Here is a 19,771-nt window from a genome sequence, read left to right as displayed (position 1 = left end):
ATTCTAAATATATGTTCAGTAGTAAAACAACCATTTTTTGTACTATCTTGACCTCTAGTAGTCGAATTTTCTTTATAATTAAACTATATAGCTATTAATACTAGATTTGAATTTATACGACTAGTAAAAGGGATAGAATACAATATTGTATAGCGATTACAAGATGCCGGTAGAACCCCTTTCAATGGGTTTTAATAGGGGCCTTATGTGTCCCCATTGAGGGGCTGTGGGTTAGGTTAGGCTTTGGGCCTGGGGTTCGGGCCCATCCATTTACCTAGGTATGGGCTCTGTGGAACTCAATGGTATGTAATCTATGGACTCTCCCGAGGTCCGGGCATGATGACTAACTTGTAATATACCCGTTCGTATGGTATGGTTTAATGCCAGTGTCGTAGTACGGGTATTCGGGTATTCAACCATGTATCAACTAGGTATTGTAACATTGGTACACAAATTCCGCTTAGTTTAGGAGTATGAATGAATACATGTTCGCCTTAGCCAGGCACTCCTGTCGTATGGTTAGAGTAAGTTAGCATGCTTATAGTAATTTTCTGCACATGGGTACATATATACTCTTCATTCGAAGCTACCCCCAATTCTTTTGGCCCCCCTGCCCTAATGATTTGATCGCGGCTAACGCCAATCTGGAGGGCTGTTTTAGTGGGTCCTGAAAAGTACACTACCCCAGACTCCGCATTCCGATCCCGTCTATTGCCGAGTACTGAACCGCTCTTGCAAGCGGGGGTGAACTTCCACAGACCAACTTTTCGGAGAGATTTCTTACTCCGTGAAATTATTCGCTTGACCATTGCTCATATATGATACACTATGACTCGCAGTAAAAACGTTCGTGTCTACCGCGCATGCGAGCGCTGTCGCCAGCGGAAGCTGAAATGTGATCAGTGAGTTCATATTTTACCCTGCAAGATGTCTTCTCTCTAACATTCTCCGAGGACAAGCTTGTCTGACAAGAAATTATCCGCATGTTTGCAGTGTACCCGTGCCGGTGATGAATGTATTCTTGCCGGATCACGGCGCGGGGGCGACTTCTCTAGATTTCGACGGTCACGACAGAAGCAAAATTCTACGCCATCTCTTAGCGGAGCTAGAATGGAACGCAGCCCGACCGATCGACATATTAGAGAGCCGATGGAAGGTGATGAAGATCCTATCCACGCCGAGTTGACTAATCCGGGCGACGCACTCCAGATCCTTGCCCGACTTGCGGCGAACGACGCCCAGGTTCCTAATAAGCCGGCCAACTCCATGATCACGGATCCCTTCACAGGGGCCTGTTCCTCGGATAGAACATCTACATTGACACCATTCGCAGGGAGTGGTCCAATGAATCTCATACAACCTCCAATATTGCATTCGACACTTTCCGAAACGGAGACCTTGGTGATCGGCGTGCTAGGCACAGATACTGCCAATCATCTAGTCCAGCAGTATGAAATCTTCCTCCCACGCGAGTATAATAAGTCTGACCGGTTTAGTTATGCGTCAAGCTACCATACTTTCTGTCCGCTCGCGCCTAGAAAAGTTCTGGCAACAATAGATCCGCGCAAAACAGCAGTAGAAGAGCCTTTCCTCTTGACAGTCATTCTGACAATCGCATCTAAAGACGAGATCACGTACAGAGAGGTTCACCAACATTGCTGGAATTACTTAAAACGACATTTGCTAGATGTACTCCTCGCTACACCCTCGACTCTCAGAGTAGGCTCGGTCGAGGGCCTCTTGCTCCTCGCGGAGTGGGTTCCTTATATGCAGCTGCAGACAGGTTCCTATCCCAACATGTTCTCTATGAACTTGAGTGCCGTCGAGGATAATATGGCCTGGTCACTTATTGGGCAGGCAGTGAGACATTCCTATCTACTCCGTCTGGACAAGGCATCATTCCGGGAGACGGCGATTGGGGAGACTCAGGAGCTAGCCAATCGAAAGCTCCTAGCATGGATATGTAGGTCCGATAAATTCTACTAGCTTGCCTAGCGACTAAACTACCCTAACAGTTGTTTATATATCTGATCGTCAAATCTCTGTCCGAATGGGACAGTCTTTCTGGTCGCGTGGGCCATCTCTCTCCACAAACTTCACAGCAGAAGACTTTCCAAGTTTACAGCTCAGAGCAGACGCAGAGCATAAATACGCACACGTATTACAAGCCACTATCGAGCTCACTCAAATCCTCCACAACGTGCACGATACATTATACGCATCCAAAGAACGAAGAGCCCAGATGGTCCGACGAGGAGACTATAATCGCTATCTAGACGATTTCCGACACTCCATCTCCGCGTGGGAAGGACGTTGGAATAGTCTTGAGGCATCTCCAAAGCTGAACTGCACAATGCACATATTCAAGGAATATGTCCGTTTGTACGCGAATGCATTCTCTTTTCAGTCGCTTCTTTCTGGAGCTGTGCAGCCCTGCCGGAGAGAACCAGTTCCGACCACACTAGGGAGGAATGGTGTCACCTCGCTATTCCCACAGGGCATCATGTCGACTGCAGAGGGCTCATATATTCTCGAGTCAATAGATGCCGCTCGGAAAATTCTGGCAATAGCTGTCCAGACGAACTCTGAAGCACAGATTTGCTATATGCCATTCCGATTTTACGTGTACGTTTCGTGATTCAACCTGATAATTTGGGGCTTTATGTAGAGATTGGCTAATCCCTGAGTTAGATATACCGTCTACTCCGCTGTATTTCTATACAAAGCAAACGTCTTTGGTGCCCTCCTGAGTACGGAGTATGCCGAAATCGCTTACTTAGTGCAGCAATATATCCAGGCACTCGAAGAAGCTGCTATTAGTGATAGCCATATTGCTAGTCGTTTCGCAGGTCTACTAAAGCGTATGTGGGTCTCCGGCAGTCAATACTCTTCTCCGTCGACACAACATTTCGAACCTCCCCAAAATGTCGATGTGGTCGATGAGCGCAGCTGTCGTTATGCGACTTGTGACTCACAGCTTCCTGAGCCCCTCTTTGTTCCCACACCAGACTTTAATCTATTCTGTCCGGAATTCTCGAGTTTGGAGTCCGAATTGGTGGAACTTGGCATGGGCTCTTTGAGTTACCCTGTATAAAGGATAAATATATAGATATTCAATGTATTTGACAATTTCTTTCTATAGCTTCAAATACGCTAATCATTATTCCCATTCCTAACGAATAAAAAAAAGAAAAATCACATACAACAGTATGGATTCGCTGGTGGTCACTGGCGTGTGGCTAAACTACGGTCAGTAGTCGGGTGGGTGCCGCCCGGGTGAGAATAGGGTGAGCGCCGCTTTAGCGTCGCGCGACTAGGGTGGGAATGGGGTGAGCCGGGGTGATAATCACACTCTGTTGAGCGACCGCTGCACTGACCCCTTTCAGCTGAGCGTTCTTAGATATCCTTAAAATATGAACACGTCCAAATTGACTCTTCCCGGTTTTTATAGATTTAGTGTTCCATGGGTTGTCCTAATTAGGTGACATTCATTCTAGTGCCGTCTTAGCTTGGTTTAGTCGGCTTTGGTAGCGTGAGAAATCGCGGTTGTAATTGCCTAGGTATTGCTACTTTCGCCCGGGCAAACAGTATGGTGCATGCGCTGTGACTAGTCAGAAAGGCTTGCATGATACGAACGGTGATCAGCAGACTCTCAGAGGCTATTAATTATTATCAGATACCTGATCTTGATTCTTTTACACATGCTTCATGGCTCTATCGAATCGTGTTTTGTACAACATAAGATCAGCTGCTCATTTCCATATTTTTGCTTGCATCGGTTCTCCTGGAATCTGAATTGAGTTGGATTTGGGATATTTTTATATGGGTAATATGTTTCGTTCTAGTTGTCTCGAGGTCTGCTTGGAGAGAAATGTGAGATATGCAGGGCACTCGCACAATTCTACCTAAAGTAGTCCTAGCTTGACAGCCACGTAGCCCCCACCTTATGCTTAAGTACATAGCCAGGTTGATTTAGGGGTCGAATAATATTCCAGGCAGTGGGACCCTCCCAACTAAGGGCTTGACTGCGGCTGAGTGCCCGAAAGGCACGCACTTGGACCTAGACCCTGAATAAGAGAAAATATTAAAGTATTATCTTATGGTTCCTCCCCCACTCTCCGTTCCTCGCATTCATCTATCTAGACCACTTTACTATTTTGAGCTATATACTGGTTCATGTCTTCGAATATCCTCTAATTATGCATAATCCTCCAGAATATGAAAATGTGGCCCTTCAAAGTCGATGGTCCGTCGGACTTAAAACACCACTCCTCATGGTGGGATCATTTATACTTGGTCCGTGATCACGATTTCTTTAATTTACCCATACCATCATCATTGCTTCAAGCTAAAGTTTAAATTTAAACAGCATTTCTAGTCGCTGCTCTGCATGCCATCTTCTACCAGGTGCTCACGGATACGCCCACCGAAGGCCCCGAATCACGAGTCCCTCAGACATACGAGACGACCATCTCGGTCATTTTTTCGAGCACATTCACCTTGCTGATTCATTTATGCCTGGGCCTTTCTTTCACGCAATATCTATGGTATATACTTCGGCGCCAACCCCTCGCGATCTTAACTATCGAACACATCTTTACCCTGCGCTCGAACCCTTTATCCTTATTTGATAGAACAGTTTTCCAAAGGGCGCGTCCTCTTGTGATGGTCGCTATAACTTATTGGTCGGCCTCTATTGCAATGAGTTTCCCGCCAGGTGCAATTACTGTAGTGCCCAGTCTCCAGGAAATTATTGTTCTGAACGCCGATGTTCCTACGTTCAATGCCTCGGATGTGAGTTGGCTTCAAAATACTGGCGTTCCCTTCTGACCTTAAATAGTTCGGGGATATGAGCTTAGACTTTATTTGGGAGAAGTCTTTGTTTCAAACGTCTATACTAGGTGGACCTCCTGAGGAGGGATCTCCGCGGTGGAGGCTTAGCCTCGTCCTCGATTACAATCTCAGGCCTGCACTTCATGGCATGATTCACCAGACTCTTCTAGCAAAGCGTGTTGAAGATGCTTCATCAACATGCTCAGCCAATTGCTCCTATAGTCTGTATTTCACCGGCCCATATGTTCAATGTACCGGGACTACGAATACCAGCACGCTACTATATCATGACCTTGAATGGCCCCACGCCGAGAGTTTCCCCATCTTCAATTCATCTACTGAGCAATTTTCAATCGACTATGACTTTTTCGATGATCCTAAAATTAAGGACCCGCCGTTTGACAGTCAAATTACAATATCTACCTCCTCGCCCCAGAACCTTGGATTCAGGCCGCTCAGCAAAGTAGATGATTTGACAATGGGTCAATGGAAGATAGACACGATCAATCACTACTGGACCTGTATTCCATCACGGGCTGATTACACTGTCCACACGACCTACAAGGATAATGTGAGGTCTCTCGAGGTCGATATCGATGAAGCTTCCATCAAACCTCTAATATCTGCTCCACCCTCAGTCATTGGTGTCCAGGAGGGTGATCCGCCACTCAGCGACACACCCTTCAATCCCGCCGTCGCACCTATCCTGAGAGATGCTAACCTCTACAGCATCATAACTCCTGTGATGAAAACTATTTCAGGCACATTTAACGCTACATGTGGCGCGTTCCTTGGTTCTAATAGTACTTACACTGACTCGGACGGCTTCGAATATTACAATTTTACAACCACATTCCCACCGAACGGCACCTACATCAACCCGTACAAATATTCCCATAATAGCACCAATGATTTCATGACTATTTTGCCAATCGTTCAGTATTTTTCTGACGTTCAGGTATCGCCCTCATTTTCCAATATATCTGTCAATAATGGCGGGCTCTTCACGATAAACGAAACCAGTATAAACGCCATGCTCCAAGACGTGGTCCTATCCATAATTAGCTACCAACCAAATAACTGGACAACGAGGGTAAATCAAAAACGCAATGAGATTCGCAATATCTACACCTTTTCGCGCCCACTCAACCTATTTCTCCCATACGGCTTAATGCTCTTGGGCGGTCTATGCGCCATGGGTTTTGGCTTTTACGCTTTAAGATCCAACGGTGTCCCCGCCACGGATGGCGGGTTTCTTCAACTTTTCACTACTTCCCAGAGAAGTGATACAGTCGATAGAATTGTGCGGGGTGGATGTTTGGGCGGGGAGGAGAATGTTTCCACGGTGCTGAAGGATCTAAAGATACAATTCGGCGAGCTAGTTGAGACGGCAAACGGTCCAGAGATGGCAGTGCTTTCGACGGCAGGATTTGGGACTGAGCATGAAGTTCATCTTCTGAAGAGGGAGCAAATTTATGGTAGCCTATGACAATACCATCGCTCCTATACTATCGCCAGTGCACAATATTAAACCCTACCCAAATAAATGGAAACTTCAAAGTCAAAAAATACAACAGTCATCAGTATCTCGATGGTCAGCTAGCGCCCACAGCTGCCGACGGTTTGAGTGTGGGCGGCTCGCCGCTCCTTTCGGCTCCTTTTCAGGGCTGCTCAGGTAGCTAGCTATTCACTTACTTGAATATTCTTTATCTGAACCCTCACTGGTGTCCGTGGAGGTAAGTAGTTAGATTTTGATTCGTAGCTCTGCTCCTGTAAACTCTTGGTTCTTGGTGGGATATTGAGACATTGTAATCCAGATACCACTACAACGTTTCCTTCGAAGCCTTTCAATGAGGGATATTGGGTTGCAAATTTCCGTTTACAAACGGATATCCGCAAAGTATAGAATATGATGAAAACCTTTTATCGGACTTGTGATCTTAATCCCCCGCAGCCCTTTCGCTAAGAATTGATCCCCAGTTGGGCAGGACTTTTTTATATTAAGCATTCCTGTGTCCGTCGTACGTTGTAAGTGTTCGTTGTTCCTGATCTGTATAACCCCCAACCGTGTGGTGGGGTATATCTTGCTCATAACCACCTGCCTGGGCCAAATACCCTGTTTTCCAGGGCTCAGAATCCCATTAGGATCTAACGTATCCTTATTCGCTCATTCAAGCGCATCAAAGCACCACCACCATAGTCATACTGCTCGGCAACCAGATCCATATGTTCAATGTGTGCACGGTACTCGCCATAGCCGGTTTCCCGCGCAGCACGAACCATATCAACGAACAAGGCGTTTGCAGAGTCTTTGTCCTTTTGCGAGTTGCAGTCGAAGTGAATCATGTTGATATATGTCATGTGCCGCAAGTTCATGTGCAGACCCGCAACGAAATCATAACCGTGCTTTTCACATATCTTCTGTGCTTTGTAGTGGAAGTCAAGAGCTGCCTTTCCGTCCGAGGGTAGGACTGGGGAGAAAGAAATGTGTCCACTGTGAGTTGTACTGTTAGACTCATTGGACTTTGTGCGTTGGAATCGATATCACTGCTGGAACCATGGTTACCCGTCAAGTCCGCGGTATTCAATTGACCGGATAGGGCGCAGGCCAGGATTTCCAGTTTGCAGATCGTAAGGGACATCGAGGGCGTTGACGTATTTCTGACTGGGCTCAGGATAATGCGCAGTTTCCTTCAACACATGGCCCTTGATTGGCTTGAATGCTTCTTGGATCTGCTTGAGGTTATACTCCATCATCTCCTTAGGCCCATATAGAGCAAATGTGGCATCCCAGAACCCCAATCTGAGGTCCTTTTGGATCTCTTTAATTCGATGGTATAGAATCGAAGTATCCTCATTCCAAAAGTCCTTGCGGAGGCCGTGTTTATTGATTTGGCGAATCACATTTCCAATAACAGGGTGGTTTTGAATCTTTTCCCGCAGAAGCAATTCGCGTAAAATATCCACCATCGGTGCCAGATCACGCTCCTCGGGGACTGAGAGATGAACTTGCATGAATCCCTCAGGGGCAGGGGATGCCCAGATTGTCATTTTAGTGACAATGCCGAAGTTGGACTGGCTGAACATAGAGTCATAGGTCGGACCATAGCCACCTCGAAACAGGGGCCCACTCACCGAGTTGTCGTGTGCTCCCATGCCTGTTCGGACCAGTGTGCCGCCAGGGAGAACCACCTCAATGCCGCAAATTTGGTTGGAGTGATCGCCATTGTGGGTGTATCCCCAACCCTGTCTAATGTCAGCTACAAGATATTCATTTTATTTCAATTTCAAGACCCACCCGATCGAGCGCAATTCGAACCACAATCCCCCAGCCCAAAGAGGGGGATGAACACCAAATATGCTTCTTCTGTGCTTGGATCTCTTGGAAGAGCTGGAAAAAGGTCACACCAGGCTCCACCGTATAGTATGAAAACTTCTTGTTTACGTCAAGGATCTTGTTCATTTTCTGGAGATCAACGATAATAGAGCCCTACACAAAAAGGAAAGCTCATTAAATTGACCTGAAAGACCGCGGGAACAGTTGACAAGAGACCCCAAATTACCTTCACACGTTTGTGAGGATCACCATACCCAAGATTCTTGCCCCGAGAAACTGCCCACAGAGGAAGTTTGTACTCATTTGCAATCGCCAAAATCTTCTGGATTTCTTCCACGGTTGTGGGTCCCACAGCGCAAGCGCTGCTGCGCCTTTTCTTCTCATCAGCATTCATTGAAAACGGGTCCATTCAGTTGATGTGCAATTCTTTGCCAACAACCACATTTTCCATACCAACGACACCCTTGAGTTTGCTAAGGACAATTGTCCAGCAGTTAATTGTCAAGCCCGGAGGCAGATTCTCGATTATTTGCTCAAGTTCGGCCTTATTGTACCATAGCTTCAGGATCACTGTGGTGGCCTCATTCTCGCCGGGGTTATGACTGATAGTAACGGGTTGGAACGAGTATGGAGCCATTGTTTGAGAATTTGAATATACAATCTGAAAATGATGGTTGTGCAACTGCTGTTTATCTATTTATTCAAATCTTCTCATTACCCTACATTATCGCTTCTCTCATGCCGATTTCAGCTGTTTTGAACTTTTAGTGTTGATCCTCTCACATCCTGTCAAGTCTTGTAATATCCTCCATTTATCCAGTCATTTCGTTGTTGTCACGGTGATAGGCCAGTCGGAGGGTTAGTGCCGACCCCACCTGCAAGCTACAATCCTTACTAGTCGCGAGAATCTTCGCTTTGATAACTCCGAAACTAGGAGTGGAAAATGGAGTCTGCGGTAATAAAGTGAAAACCCGGGGCAATTAAACTGTGCTCAAATGATTGCTTCTCATGTGGGAGCTATTGCAGGTGATGATTGGCTATTATATAACTCGCCTTGGACACGACGCCCTAATTGCCACAACAAACTGCCCTGCACCTGTGAATAATCCATATTTTGTCTTTGTCGAATTCTATCGATGTTCTTTCCCATACACCCATTTTTACCGATAGGACTAATTTGATGCGATCCTTTTTTGTGCCAATGTGTCTTCCTTCTCCCATCATCGCTTTCGTGATTTATTGGATTGCATGAGTGCATGCATGAAGAACTGTTTATAGGGACCTCGGGAATCTGCCGGCACTTGTGGAGATGCGGGGAGCCGATCGTGGGATCGAATTTGGTGCCTGAGATGTCATTACTTAGTCTCAGGCAGCAAGGCATCGAGGGGTTCTCTCTGTCTCCTTGTTTTATCCTTCTCATCCCTATCAAGCTTAATACAAACCCTGCTTCGCCCTCCTGGCTCGATTTCTAAGCTCCTATGATTTGGCCAAAAGATGTCGAAGGGTCCAAGGAGATACTGTCCCGCCTGTATTCCATACAGAGTACACGGGGGTCCCGTCCCCGCATCCTGCAACCTGCAGCGACGGGGTGGTGTTATGTAACGGACATTTCCCCAGACAGCTCAGATCTGCAGAGGAAAGCCCCCATATTACCTGCCAAGTCTAGCTGTGGTCAAAAGAAGAAGTTTAGGCTATACTCCAGCGTAGCCAGCTTGCCTTTTTCCACATTCCGTGTCTCCCTCGCCAATCAAAGGGAGGTTCCCCGATGATCCGACGCCTTTGGTGTACCAACTTTATTCACATGCATATTTCGCTGTGACGATACAACCACTCGTGTGTTCCTGTACATGCGGAGCTTACCTTGTGATGTCTTGGCCAGACGGAAACCCCTTCATTCTGGTCATGGGGTTCGAATCTGCACCTTGGCCCGCCTCCGGGACCAGGGGGAAATTTTAGGCCATGGGAATTTAAGCCCAAAAATCCTATGCGGGGTTTTATAAAAGGTACGCCTGCGCCGTCGGACTAGGGCGAAGTCTGACAAGCGAGAATACTCGGGAAAGGGCATTATGCAGAACTTTCTTCTCTCCGCTCTGGCGTTCAGTGTCGCTGCTGATGCCTATGGCTCAGGGGCTGCTGGCTGGGATGCGGCTTACTCCAAGGCTCAGATAGCCCTTCTTAAGCTAAATCAGACCGAAAAAGTCGGGATTGCCTCTGGTGTCGGTTGGGAAGGAGGGCCCTGCGTGGGAAACACCTATGCCGCCAGCTCGATTGACTATCCCTCTTTATGTCTACAGGATTCGCCCTTGGGAATTCGCTTTGCCAACCCTGTCACAGCATTCCCTGCGGGTATCAACGCTGGAGCAACTTGGGATCGTAGTCTCTTGTACGCACGCGGTGCTGCAATGGGCGAGGAAGCCAAAGGTCTGGGTGTCCACGTCCAACTAGGACCAGTCGCTGGACCTCTAGGCAAGAATCCCGATGGCGGTAGAAATTGGGAAGGCTTCTCGGTTGATCCGTATCTCAGTGGCGTTGCTATGGAAGAGACAATCCAGGGTATGCAAGATTCGGGCGTCCAGGCCTGCGCCAAGGTATGCTGGCCTCTACTCCGCTGATCATCCCGTCCGTTCTGACCATGATGAAGCACTGGCTAGGGAACGAGCAAGAGCACAACCGTGAAACCATGAGCTCTAACATCGGCGACCGCGCGACGCATGAGCTATATGTATGGCCGTTCATGAATGCAGTTAGGGCCAATGTCGCATCTGTCATGTGCTCCTATAACAAATTGAACGAGACCTGGGCCTGTGAGAGTAACGCTCTCTTGAACGATCTGATGAAAAACGAGCTAGGTTTCCCCGGCTACATTATGAGCGACTGGAACGCGCAGCACACTGGTGTCAATAGTGCCTTGGCTGGCCTCGACATGACGATGCCCGGCAGTGACTTCAACAAGCCGCCTGGCAGCATATTCTGGGGACCGAATCTTGTGCAGGCCGTTGCTAATGGCTCTGTGCCCCAAGCGCGTCTGGATGATATGGCAACGCGCATCCTGGCAGCTTGGTATCTTCTTGATCAGGATCAAGGGTATCCTGAGGTGACGTTCAGCTCTTGGAATGGCGGCAAAGCTACTGTTGACGTCACGGGAGACCATGCCACTGTCGTCCGTACCGTTGCCCGTGATTCAATTGTTCTATTGAAGAATGAGGAACAGATTTTGCCTCTCCGGCAACCCAAAAGCCTGGCCATCATTGGGCAGGATGCTATCGTCGACCCCGACGGTCCCAATGCATGCACAGATCGCGGCTGCAACAACGGCACGCTAGCTATGGGGTGGGGAAGCGGCACATCGGAGTTCCCTGTAAGCAAGCTAATTCCAGCAACAGCAAACCCGATGAACTGACAATTTCCCTCTAGTATCTTGTTGGTCCTCTTAATGCAATCCAAGTCCAGGCCCAAAAGGATGGTACGAAAATTATCGAGAGTACGACCGACAGCACTACGGCTGCTGCTTCCGCTGCCGCAGCGGCAGAGACGGCCGTGGTTTTCATCAATTCAGACAGCGGCGAAGGGTCAGTCAGACTTGCATCACCACACCTATAATATATTTGGAACCACTAACACCCCGCCCAGTTACATTACAGTAGAGGGGAACGTTGGCGACAGGAACAATCTCGACCCTTGGCACAATGGAAACGAGCTCGTCAAGTCCGTCGCGGCAGTGAACAAAAATGTCGTCGTAGTCGTGCACAGTGTGGGGCCGGTTATCCTGGAGACCATCCTAGCGCAGCCCTCAGTGAAGGCAATTGTCTGGGCCGGGCTACCAGGCCAGGAAAGCGGAAACGCCCTAGTCGATGTCCTGTACGGCAGCACCTCTCCAAACGGCAAGCTGCCCTACACGATTGCCAAGCAGTTTTCAGACTACGGGGCTGGCTGGAACAGTGCGCTAGACGACAATTTCGTCGAGGACTTGTTCGTTGATTACCGCCACTTCGACAAGAACGGTATCACCCCGCGTTACGAGTTTGGTTACGGCTTGTCGTACACGACCTTCGACTACGTCGGACTTGCCGTTAGCATCTTTGCCACACCTGGAGCATCCAATGGACGCATTGTCCCTGGCGGGGCGGAGGATCTTTTCGAGTCGGTCGGAACTATCTCGGTCACTGTCCAGAACACTGGCGACGTAGCTGGCGCTGAGGTTGCTCAGCTCTATCTTGGTCTTCCGGAGTCTGCTCCAAGTACTCCGCCCAAGCAGTTGCGAGGGTTCCAGAAGTTGAATCTCCAACCGGGAGAGTCGGGGACGGCTACTTTCGAGCTCACTCGGCGTGACTTGAGCTACTGGGATGTGCAAACCCAGAAGTGGGTTTTGCCTAGTGGTACCTTCACTGTCTATGCTGGAGCCTCTAGCCGGGATATTCGTGAGGACGGACAGTTTACTGTCGGTCAGTAGTATACCCTTATCCTTTGACGTGTACATATCTCCTGTTCGGAAACGACTTATCTCAATACGAAGCTTCGGGTCTAAGAATATGGAAAGTAAATTCTCTTTGTTGGGACTCATATGTCTTTATTCGTAAGATACACTACCATTTGGTTGTTGTCACTTCGTCACTCGAGACAGGAGCTGGTAAGACAACAAAGAAACCAAACAGTGAGCTTTGTGAGTGATGTTTCTTTCACTGCCAATTACTGTAGTATTAAATGCTCTGTTTGATATATGCTAGCCCAACATATATAAATAACACCTCGTCAATCCTTCCCGGAGTAGCAAACAACCATTATTAACATTCGGATTCTACCTACTCCACAATCACTCAACAACAATGGCGTGGTGGGACAGCTCTTCACCCTACTGGCTCGAAAACCTCGTACCAATCTTCGCACAAGAGACCAATGGGCTCCGAGCAGAACTCGTATACCAGATTGACGTTCTAATCAACCACCCGGGCTATCAACATATAGTGAGCCAGAGACTTGCTACGACTGCCCTATCATTGCGCAAGATCAAAATGCTAGCGTCGGATATCTCAGTATATTTCCCGAATCATCCATTGGTCGCTAGCAGACACCCTGGGTACTTCCAGAGTACTTTCCCTCGAGTCTGCGATTTCATTGAGAAGACTTTAATTGAGCTGAGTAGGTCTCTGGTGAATGACCCGCAGAGTGAGGCGTCTGTTGCTTGGCAGCTGCAGGATATGTTGGATGGTCTGTAGGTTTGGGTATTCGGTAGGTTTGTTTCATAATCTTTTTAAAAATGCGTCTATAGTGTGGATTTGGTTTATTTATTTGTGTTTAACAACTGGTTATATACTTCTCTTTACCTGGACCCGTTTGAAGTTCTCACAGGGACTGTCTACTTTCATTCAACGTTTTACTAGTCATCTCCCGGCTTGACTTCTTGTGATTTCTAGGCGAGACCCACGGCGTGTTTCAACAATTTGGTTTAGCTTTTTCGGGATTGGCTTTCAATCAACTTTCTGGCTTGGAATGAGAGGCTGCAACCGCGTGCAAGGAGGCTGGGAGCCAGCCCAATACAAATATGCCACTGTGAGAACCCTCAAGCTAATTTGGATTTGAATTGGTAGTTTGTTTTTAAAATTAGATTCAAGCCCTTTTATTATACTGCACTATAATGATTTTGGTTTTCTTATCATTAGACAGGCGATATTTGGGGTGGTACTCCCAATATCAAAATTGACATGCCTCTCATCGAGAGAGGAATGCTAGTTAGATTCCTCATAACAACACGCTCTTTTCCATCCAAGTACCAAGACACGCTACTGTGAAATAATTATCATGCATCTTCAATCTGGGCAGTGGACCCTTTTGCTTGGAATCATATCGGCATGCTTGTTCGCTTCGGTCGAGTCTAAGGATTCATCGGAGAATCCAAAAGAAGCCTTCACATTTGACCAGCTCTGGAAACTCGAGAAGGGCTTTTGGGATTCGTTTCTCTACCCTGCAAACCTCAAACAGACCCAAGGCAATGAATCGACTATTTTCGCTTCAGACGTCAGTTTATCCCCAGGCTTTACCGTGTCCTATTTTCAATTCTCTAACACAAGACAGGTACAAGGCCGTGTCGACATTACCCGCACCTTTGACGGCGATGAGTTAAACCGCGAATATATCTTCGGCTTATTCGCTGACCCAGACCACGTCAGTCTAGTCGGTATCCCGATCGCATATAACATCACTCAATTTACCGCCAATGACAACATCGCATCCGCGACAACGGTCGTCACCTTCAACGCAACCAGTTTCGGTGTCCTTATCCCAGTGACAATCGACACATGGATCAAGTTCAACACCGACGGGAAGATCGCACAGTACGATGCCACATTCCGCTGGTTCGAGTATCTACTGGACTTCCTGGTCGAAGGAGTCGCAACCAAAATAAATGCGACTGAGCCTGACCAGGCTGTTGCCTATGTTGCTGATTTACTGGCCACGACCATCTGTGATACACATGAAAAGTATTGCACGGGTTCGAACCAGCAATATACAGACACCCCAACTTGCTATGACTTTTTGACTAAGACTCTACGCTTTGGAAAGGCCCACGAGCTCGGGCGTAACACATTGCTGTGTCGTGAGGTTCATGAGCATATGGTGCAGTACCGGCCCGACGTGCATTGTTCGCATATCGGTCCTGGGGGTGGTGGATACTGTGTTGATGATATGAATTACACCCAAACTGTGCTACAGAGGTACTTTAATGATTCCTGGATTCCGTTTGGATATGGCACGGATCAGAATATTTGGCTCGCCAACTGAAGGGGTATCGCTTGGAGTAAGGAACTGATCTTCCACCCACATTTTTATGCACTTGTTGGAGGTTAAACCATACTCGTACATCTCTCCAGGTGTTTTGTAGATTAGAACTAGCTTTTTGGTCTCCTAGTAATGCAGGTGAACGTAATATCTGAAAGTCTTCTCTGTAGACTTAAAAAGGTAAATTAGCTACAACGAACTCCGAGAAACAGTTTTGTTGCTCTTCAGTGGTCTGAAGTAGGTCAGGATCATCTGTCACATGGAAATTGAACCAAGAGTTTTCGGAAACATGTATAAAGGTCTATGCTAAATACCACATGTCATTAGAATCCTGCAGTGGCCAAATCTGGTCTCAAGATCATCTATAGTGTGACGACAGCAAACTTGAGCGATACAAGATTTGCCACAGACCATAAGAAGGACTCACAGGCCTCATATATTGGCATGTTGTTATCTATACTTCTTACGTGCTATGTCACATCCTAGACGAGATGATTGGCGCTTGTATACCCCCTTGATTACAATCACCAAGCCTCCTAGCTCATGCTCCGTCTAACGTGGCACTGCGCGGAGTTGTACCGAGCAAGGGGGTTGTTTAGTGATCTGCAGTTCGGAGCTTTATGGGTGATATCATAGGACATACATTGGCACAAGTCTCCGACGTCTTTATCTTCATTTGGCGATGATCATACTGTACATTCCAATCCCTTCGCACATCCGTCCCTAGCCGTTATTTATGCTACAATCCTCCGTCGCAGGCCGGGGGATCTCTCTATTCCCCACGCAAAGCACGTCAGTTTCGGCCTTTTAAAAACGTTGTTTTCTTTGAGGCTTCAACGCAGGGGCTCAATATCATACCCCAGTACGACAAGTTTGTCACAGTGCTCTTATGAATTTACATATATGTTAGATCGGAAACATCAGATTCCCAGCCTGATTGCGAAATCGGCGATATGGTTACTCTTGAGCTACCTCCGATGTTTGAAGTAGATACACAAGTGTATAATATGCCGCTCGGTCGTTGAGGTTGCATGCCAGCCTTAATGTCTACGTAGGGAAATTCCTTCCAACACCCGCCTGATCTCCACCAAGAGTTCTTCCCATCCCTTCAGACGCTAGGCCTCCTTGATGAAACAATGTGACCTTATTGCTTAATATAGATGCAGTTAAAATGGACACATTCACCGTTAGGACTTGCTTTTATCTCAACGTCTTTCTCTAGTCTGACCATCTGAATTCAACATCATCAATATGGACAGAAGACGCCCTTCTTGCAGTGACTCACTACCTCGCAGTGAAGCTCAGATCCGCTTGTGCCCCGAAAAGTTCGATGAATCGTCTGCCGATGATGGACCGAAATTAGCACCCGTCGACGGCGGATTCCACGCGTGGATGTTTCTGGCAGCTTGTGTTATGATCGAAGCTTTGATATGGGGTGAGTCTGCTCGCGTGACTACAAGGTGACAGTTCACTAACTAAGACCAGGATTTGCTTTTTCATTCGGAGTCTTCCAGAAATACTATCACGACCATGAAGCTTTCCAGGACTCTAGCATGGTAGCTGTTATCGGAACATGTGCTACAGTGAGAACACCGAATTCCCTTGCAACAGTTTGTTTCTTTCTAACACCATCCACAGGGAATATCCTATTTGAGCTGCCCACTGGTCATTATTGCTATGATCCTCCTCCCTGGATGGGGCCGCTGGTTCTCATCAGTAGGACTGACCATGATGTGCCTTTCTCTTGCTTTGGGCTCATTTTCCACCAATGTCACTCACCTCGTGCTCTCCCAAGGAGTCGGTTTCGGAATCGGCGGCTGTATTGCCTACAGTCCATCCATCCTGTATATGGATGAGTGGTTCGTCAACCGACGAGGACTCGCGTTCGGCATAACCTGGGCGGGGTCAGGGGTATCCGGGATAATATTCCCAATTGGCCTCGAGAAGCTATTGGGTCGGTACGGATTCGAAACTACTCTCAGGGTCATTTCCGTGATAGTATTCCTTCTCGCAGCTCCCTTCATATACTTCCACCGACCACGTCTCCCAGTTAAAAGAACTGTCGACTACCAGCGTCTGAACTTCCGCTTCCTTACCACCAGGATATTTTGCTTCTATCAACTCGGAAACATTATAGAGGCACTGGGATTTTTCTTGCCCGGCATTTATTTGCCATCCTACGCCCGCAGCATTGGCGCTACGGATTTCCTCTCCTCGTTGTCCGTCACGCTGTTGAATCTGGCGTCGGTTTTCGGCAGCGTTACCATGGGCCATCTGGCAGACCGATATCATGCTATCACCTGCATTACCATCTCAACAGTCGGTAGTACGCTGGCTGTGTTTTTCCTGTGGGGATTCTCAACGAGCTTGCCCACGTTGCTTGTCTTTTCTGTCGCGTACGGATTATTCGCAGGGTGTTACTCTGCGACATGGGCTGGAGTGACCCACGAGATCCGACGAGTTGATCCGTCTGCAGACGCAACTATCATCTTCGGAGTTATTGCCTTTGGGCGTGGAGTTGGAAACGTTGTTAGCGGTCCCTTGAGTGAGGCTATATTTGGTCCAGTGTCGGATTCTGCGGTAGCGGGATATGGTAGTGGATATGGGCTTATCATCTTGTGTACGGGACTTAGTTGCTTGTTTAGTGGGGTATGTATAGTCGCGCATTATATGAAATGTATATAGGCGAGTGTTGTTGCACATTTATGCTGATGATTAACGTCTGCTTTTTTGGTGGGACAAAGGAGGGTTGGGATCGCTACATAGGCTACTTATACAAATTGATATACTTCATCGTCTACCGATTCTTCCCGTTCCGTTTGAGCAGACTCCCGTTTATATTCAAGACTATTTTTAAATTATGCTCAATTTGTGATTTCATGATTAAGAAATTCATAAGAAATTCCGTGATTTGCCTTAAAAGTTAAATTTTGATGTTAGCATCGACGATCCGCCAGCATCCGAATGTTAGATATATATTACTCTATCTACTAACTACCATCACCACTTTCACATTTCCTTCGAATATTCATAGACAATGAGTAGTAGTATTTGTAAATCTAGAAACGCCTGGAGAGTAATATTGTAAGAATCTAATTATTATGCAACATTTAATAAAGTTTTCACATCCACGACGCCATGATCCAAGTCATCGGGGTATACCGGGTCTCCCGACGATCCGGAACCCACTTAGCAAGAATCTTGAATCTTCGAATCTTTAACCTCGACAGAGTTTTATATCAAGTCTAGTCGCCTCCAAAATTGAAGTGGTCAAGTGGTCGACGTCATGCCAGCAGAACATGCCAATGTCGATTCCACGACACCCCACGCTCAAAGGTTTATACTGTGGTCCATGACGCCAATGGAGAGGAGACTACCGGTTATTCATAAAGTCTACTTGGTATAACGTACTCGAAGCCTACCGCATGCGTCGCTGGGATGATGATGTCTAGAGATGACTTGAAAGATTGCGCGGTTCTATAAGTTTAAAAGGTATTTAACTACCTGTAGCCGTAGCATCTCTTCTCTATCTTAACACAATTTCTCTCAACTCTCCAACACGATAACTCTTCCGAGATAACTCCAAGAGCTATGCGTTTCAACATCGTCAGCCTCCTCCTGGCCGGAGCCACTGCCACCTCCGCCGCCACCAGCACCTCCGCAGCAGGCTCATCCTCAACCTGCTCGCCCACATCTTCTGATACCAAGGTCCTCCAATTCGCTCTGGGTGTCTCCGACTTCATCGGCGGCTTCTACAACTCCACCGTGAACAGCACCTTCGGAAACTCCAACAACGCTACTCTTCTAGCGTACCAGAAGGTCCTCTTCGGCCTCGAGAAGGACAACACTCTATCTAGCGCCGCCATCGAGAAGGTCGGTGCCAAGGCACCCGGCTTCTCCAAGCCCACCTGCACCTACACCTACCCCGAGGTTAGCAGCACTCAGGCCTGGGCCCAGTGGGCCTACCGCTTCGAGGATACCGTCACCGGTGCCTTCATCGGTCTCGCCGGCTACTCCGAGTCCCCCGAGGTCTCTTTCCTCTTGGCTCGTCTGGCTGCCGAGCACAGCGCCCACTCTGCCTTGATTGGTAGCCGCGTCAACTCGACCTACTTCGCCGCGAACTCTACTTCCCTTGTGGCTGCCTACGGCCCTGCCCAGATCTTGTCCACTCGCAACCAGACTGGTAGCCTTGGCGAGTACCTCGGTGGATGCCTCACTGCCCCCACTAGCCCTTGTGGCACCTGGAAGATTGGCCCCTTGGCCGCTACTCCCTCCTCTTCCGGTGTTGCCAGCAGCACCAGCTTGGCTACTTCCGCTGCCAAGAAGAACTAAGATGTGAATTTTCGAATGAAGAAACAACACCCTCTGGTTTGAGGGAATGTTTCGAAATACACACGATAGTGTATTAATTTTGATCAATTCGAGAGGAGGAATATCGCTGCTGGATAGAGCAGGATTGGAATATATGAGATAATTAATGGATTAATTGGGATATGTCATGATACTTCACTTTTCTATACATTTAATGTAATTGAATTAATAGAGAGACTATATCAGACTATTATAACCAAGAATCAAGTAAGGTCATTTATTCTCGAGCCAGACTGTGAATTCCTTGATGGTACTTGATGTTAACGAGTATAAAAATGGCCCATGGCCGCAGTTTTTAAGATCTCCCGTCAATGACGTCATACACATTACTTCTTCAAACATTACTTAACAGAGTCATCACTGGGCTCGTTTTGATTTTTATTCTTGGTAGTCTCCAAAGGAGTCTATTATATACCTTCATGTTAACTGGTTATACTTGGGTGTTTCCAATATAAA

General features: G+C 47.4%; 9 protein-coding genes across 9 annotated transcripts; 7 read left to right on the top strand and 2 right to left on the bottom strand.

Annotated features, from left to right (window-relative positions):
* Nucleotides 1-828: 828 nt before the first annotated feature.
* On the top strand, nucleotides 829-3,094 carry N7487_009517 (Zn(II)2Cys6 transcription factor; the record flags this gene model as incomplete). The annotated part of the gene is made up of 4 exons (XM_056877247.1): nucleotides 829-902; nucleotides 954-1,963; nucleotides 2,016-2,625; nucleotides 2,692-3,094. 4 exons carry the CDS (start codon nucleotides 829-831, stop codon nucleotides 3,092-3,094), a joined length of 2,097 nt encoding a protein of 698 aa, XP_056725827.1.
* Nucleotides 3,095-4,981: 1,887 nt separating this feature from the next.
* N7487_009516 (uncharacterized protein) lies at nucleotides 4,982-6,322 on the top strand (the record flags this gene model as incomplete). Its single annotated transcript, XM_056877246.1, has 1 exon — nucleotides 4,982-6,322. The coding sequence occupies one exon, from the start codon at nucleotides 4,982-4,984 to the stop codon at nucleotides 6,320-6,322; it is 1,341 nt and encodes a 446-aa protein (XP_056725826.1).
* A 659-nt stretch (nucleotides 6,323-6,981) lies between these two features.
* On the bottom strand, nucleotides 6,982-8,564 carry N7487_009515 (FAD-binding oxidoreductase; the record flags this gene model as incomplete). The annotated part of the gene is made up of 4 exons (XM_056877245.1): nucleotides 6,982-7,327; nucleotides 7,400-8,079; nucleotides 8,132-8,323; nucleotides 8,397-8,564. The coding sequence occupies 4 exons, from the start codon at nucleotides 8,562-8,564 to the stop codon at nucleotides 6,982-6,984; spliced, it is 1,386 nt and encodes a 461-aa protein (XP_056725825.1).
* Nucleotides 8,565-8,579: 15 nt separating this feature from the next.
* N7487_009514 (uncharacterized protein) lies at nucleotides 8,580-8,807 on the bottom strand (the record flags this gene model as incomplete). The annotated part of the gene is made up of 1 exon (XM_056877244.1): nucleotides 8,580-8,807. One exon carries the CDS (start codon nucleotides 8,805-8,807, stop codon nucleotides 8,580-8,582), a length of 228 nt encoding a protein of 75 aa, XP_056725824.1.
* A 1,429-nt stretch (nucleotides 8,808-10,236) lies between these two features.
* N7487_009513 (beta-glucosidase) lies at nucleotides 10,237-12,620 on the top strand (the record flags this gene model as incomplete). The annotated part of the gene is made up of 4 exons (XM_056877243.1): nucleotides 10,237-10,758; nucleotides 10,812-11,528; nucleotides 11,585-11,739; nucleotides 11,801-12,620. 4 exons carry the CDS (start codon nucleotides 10,237-10,239, stop codon nucleotides 12,618-12,620), a joined length of 2,214 nt encoding a protein of 737 aa, XP_056725823.1.
* Nucleotides 12,621-12,993: 373 nt separating this feature from the next.
* N7487_009512 (uncharacterized protein) lies at nucleotides 12,994-13,383 on the top strand (the record flags this gene model as incomplete). Its single annotated transcript, XM_056877242.1, has 1 exon — nucleotides 12,994-13,383. One exon carries the CDS (start codon nucleotides 12,994-12,996, stop codon nucleotides 13,381-13,383), a length of 390 nt encoding a protein of 129 aa, XP_056725822.1.
* A 583-nt stretch (nucleotides 13,384-13,966) lies between these two features.
* On the top strand, nucleotides 13,967-14,947 carry N7487_009511 (uncharacterized protein; the record flags this gene model as incomplete). The annotated part of the gene is made up of 2 exons (XM_056877241.1): nucleotides 13,967-14,182; nucleotides 14,240-14,947. 2 exons carry the CDS (start codon nucleotides 13,967-13,969, stop codon nucleotides 14,945-14,947), a joined length of 924 nt encoding a protein of 307 aa, XP_056725821.1.
* Nucleotides 14,948-16,195: 1,248 nt separating this feature from the next.
* On the top strand, nucleotides 16,196-17,629 carry N7487_009510 (uncharacterized protein; the record flags this gene model as incomplete). Its single annotated transcript, XM_056877240.1, has 3 exons — nucleotides 16,196-16,379; nucleotides 16,430-16,527; nucleotides 16,583-17,629. 3 exons carry the CDS (start codon nucleotides 16,196-16,198, stop codon nucleotides 17,627-17,629), a joined length of 1,329 nt encoding a protein of 442 aa, XP_056725820.1.
* A 906-nt stretch (nucleotides 17,630-18,535) lies between these two features.
* On the top strand, nucleotides 18,536-19,276 carry N7487_009509 (uncharacterized protein; the record flags this gene model as incomplete). Its single annotated transcript, XM_056877239.1, has 1 exon — nucleotides 18,536-19,276. The coding sequence occupies one exon, from the start codon at nucleotides 18,536-18,538 to the stop codon at nucleotides 19,274-19,276; it is 741 nt and encodes a 246-aa protein (XP_056725819.1).
* Nucleotides 19,277-19,771: the final 495 nt, after the last annotated feature.

This window comes from Penicillium crustosum, assembly GCF_028827405.1.
Source record: "Penicillium crustosum strain IBT 35664 chromosome Unknown utg000004l_segment0_segment0, whole genome shotgun sequence".
Classification (NCBI taxonomy): domain Eukaryota; kingdom Fungi; phylum Ascomycota; class Eurotiomycetes; order Eurotiales; family Aspergillaceae; genus Penicillium; species Penicillium crustosum.
The sequence above is the reverse complement of the archived record's forward strand: the minus strand, read 5'-3'. Positions and strand labels throughout refer to the sequence as shown.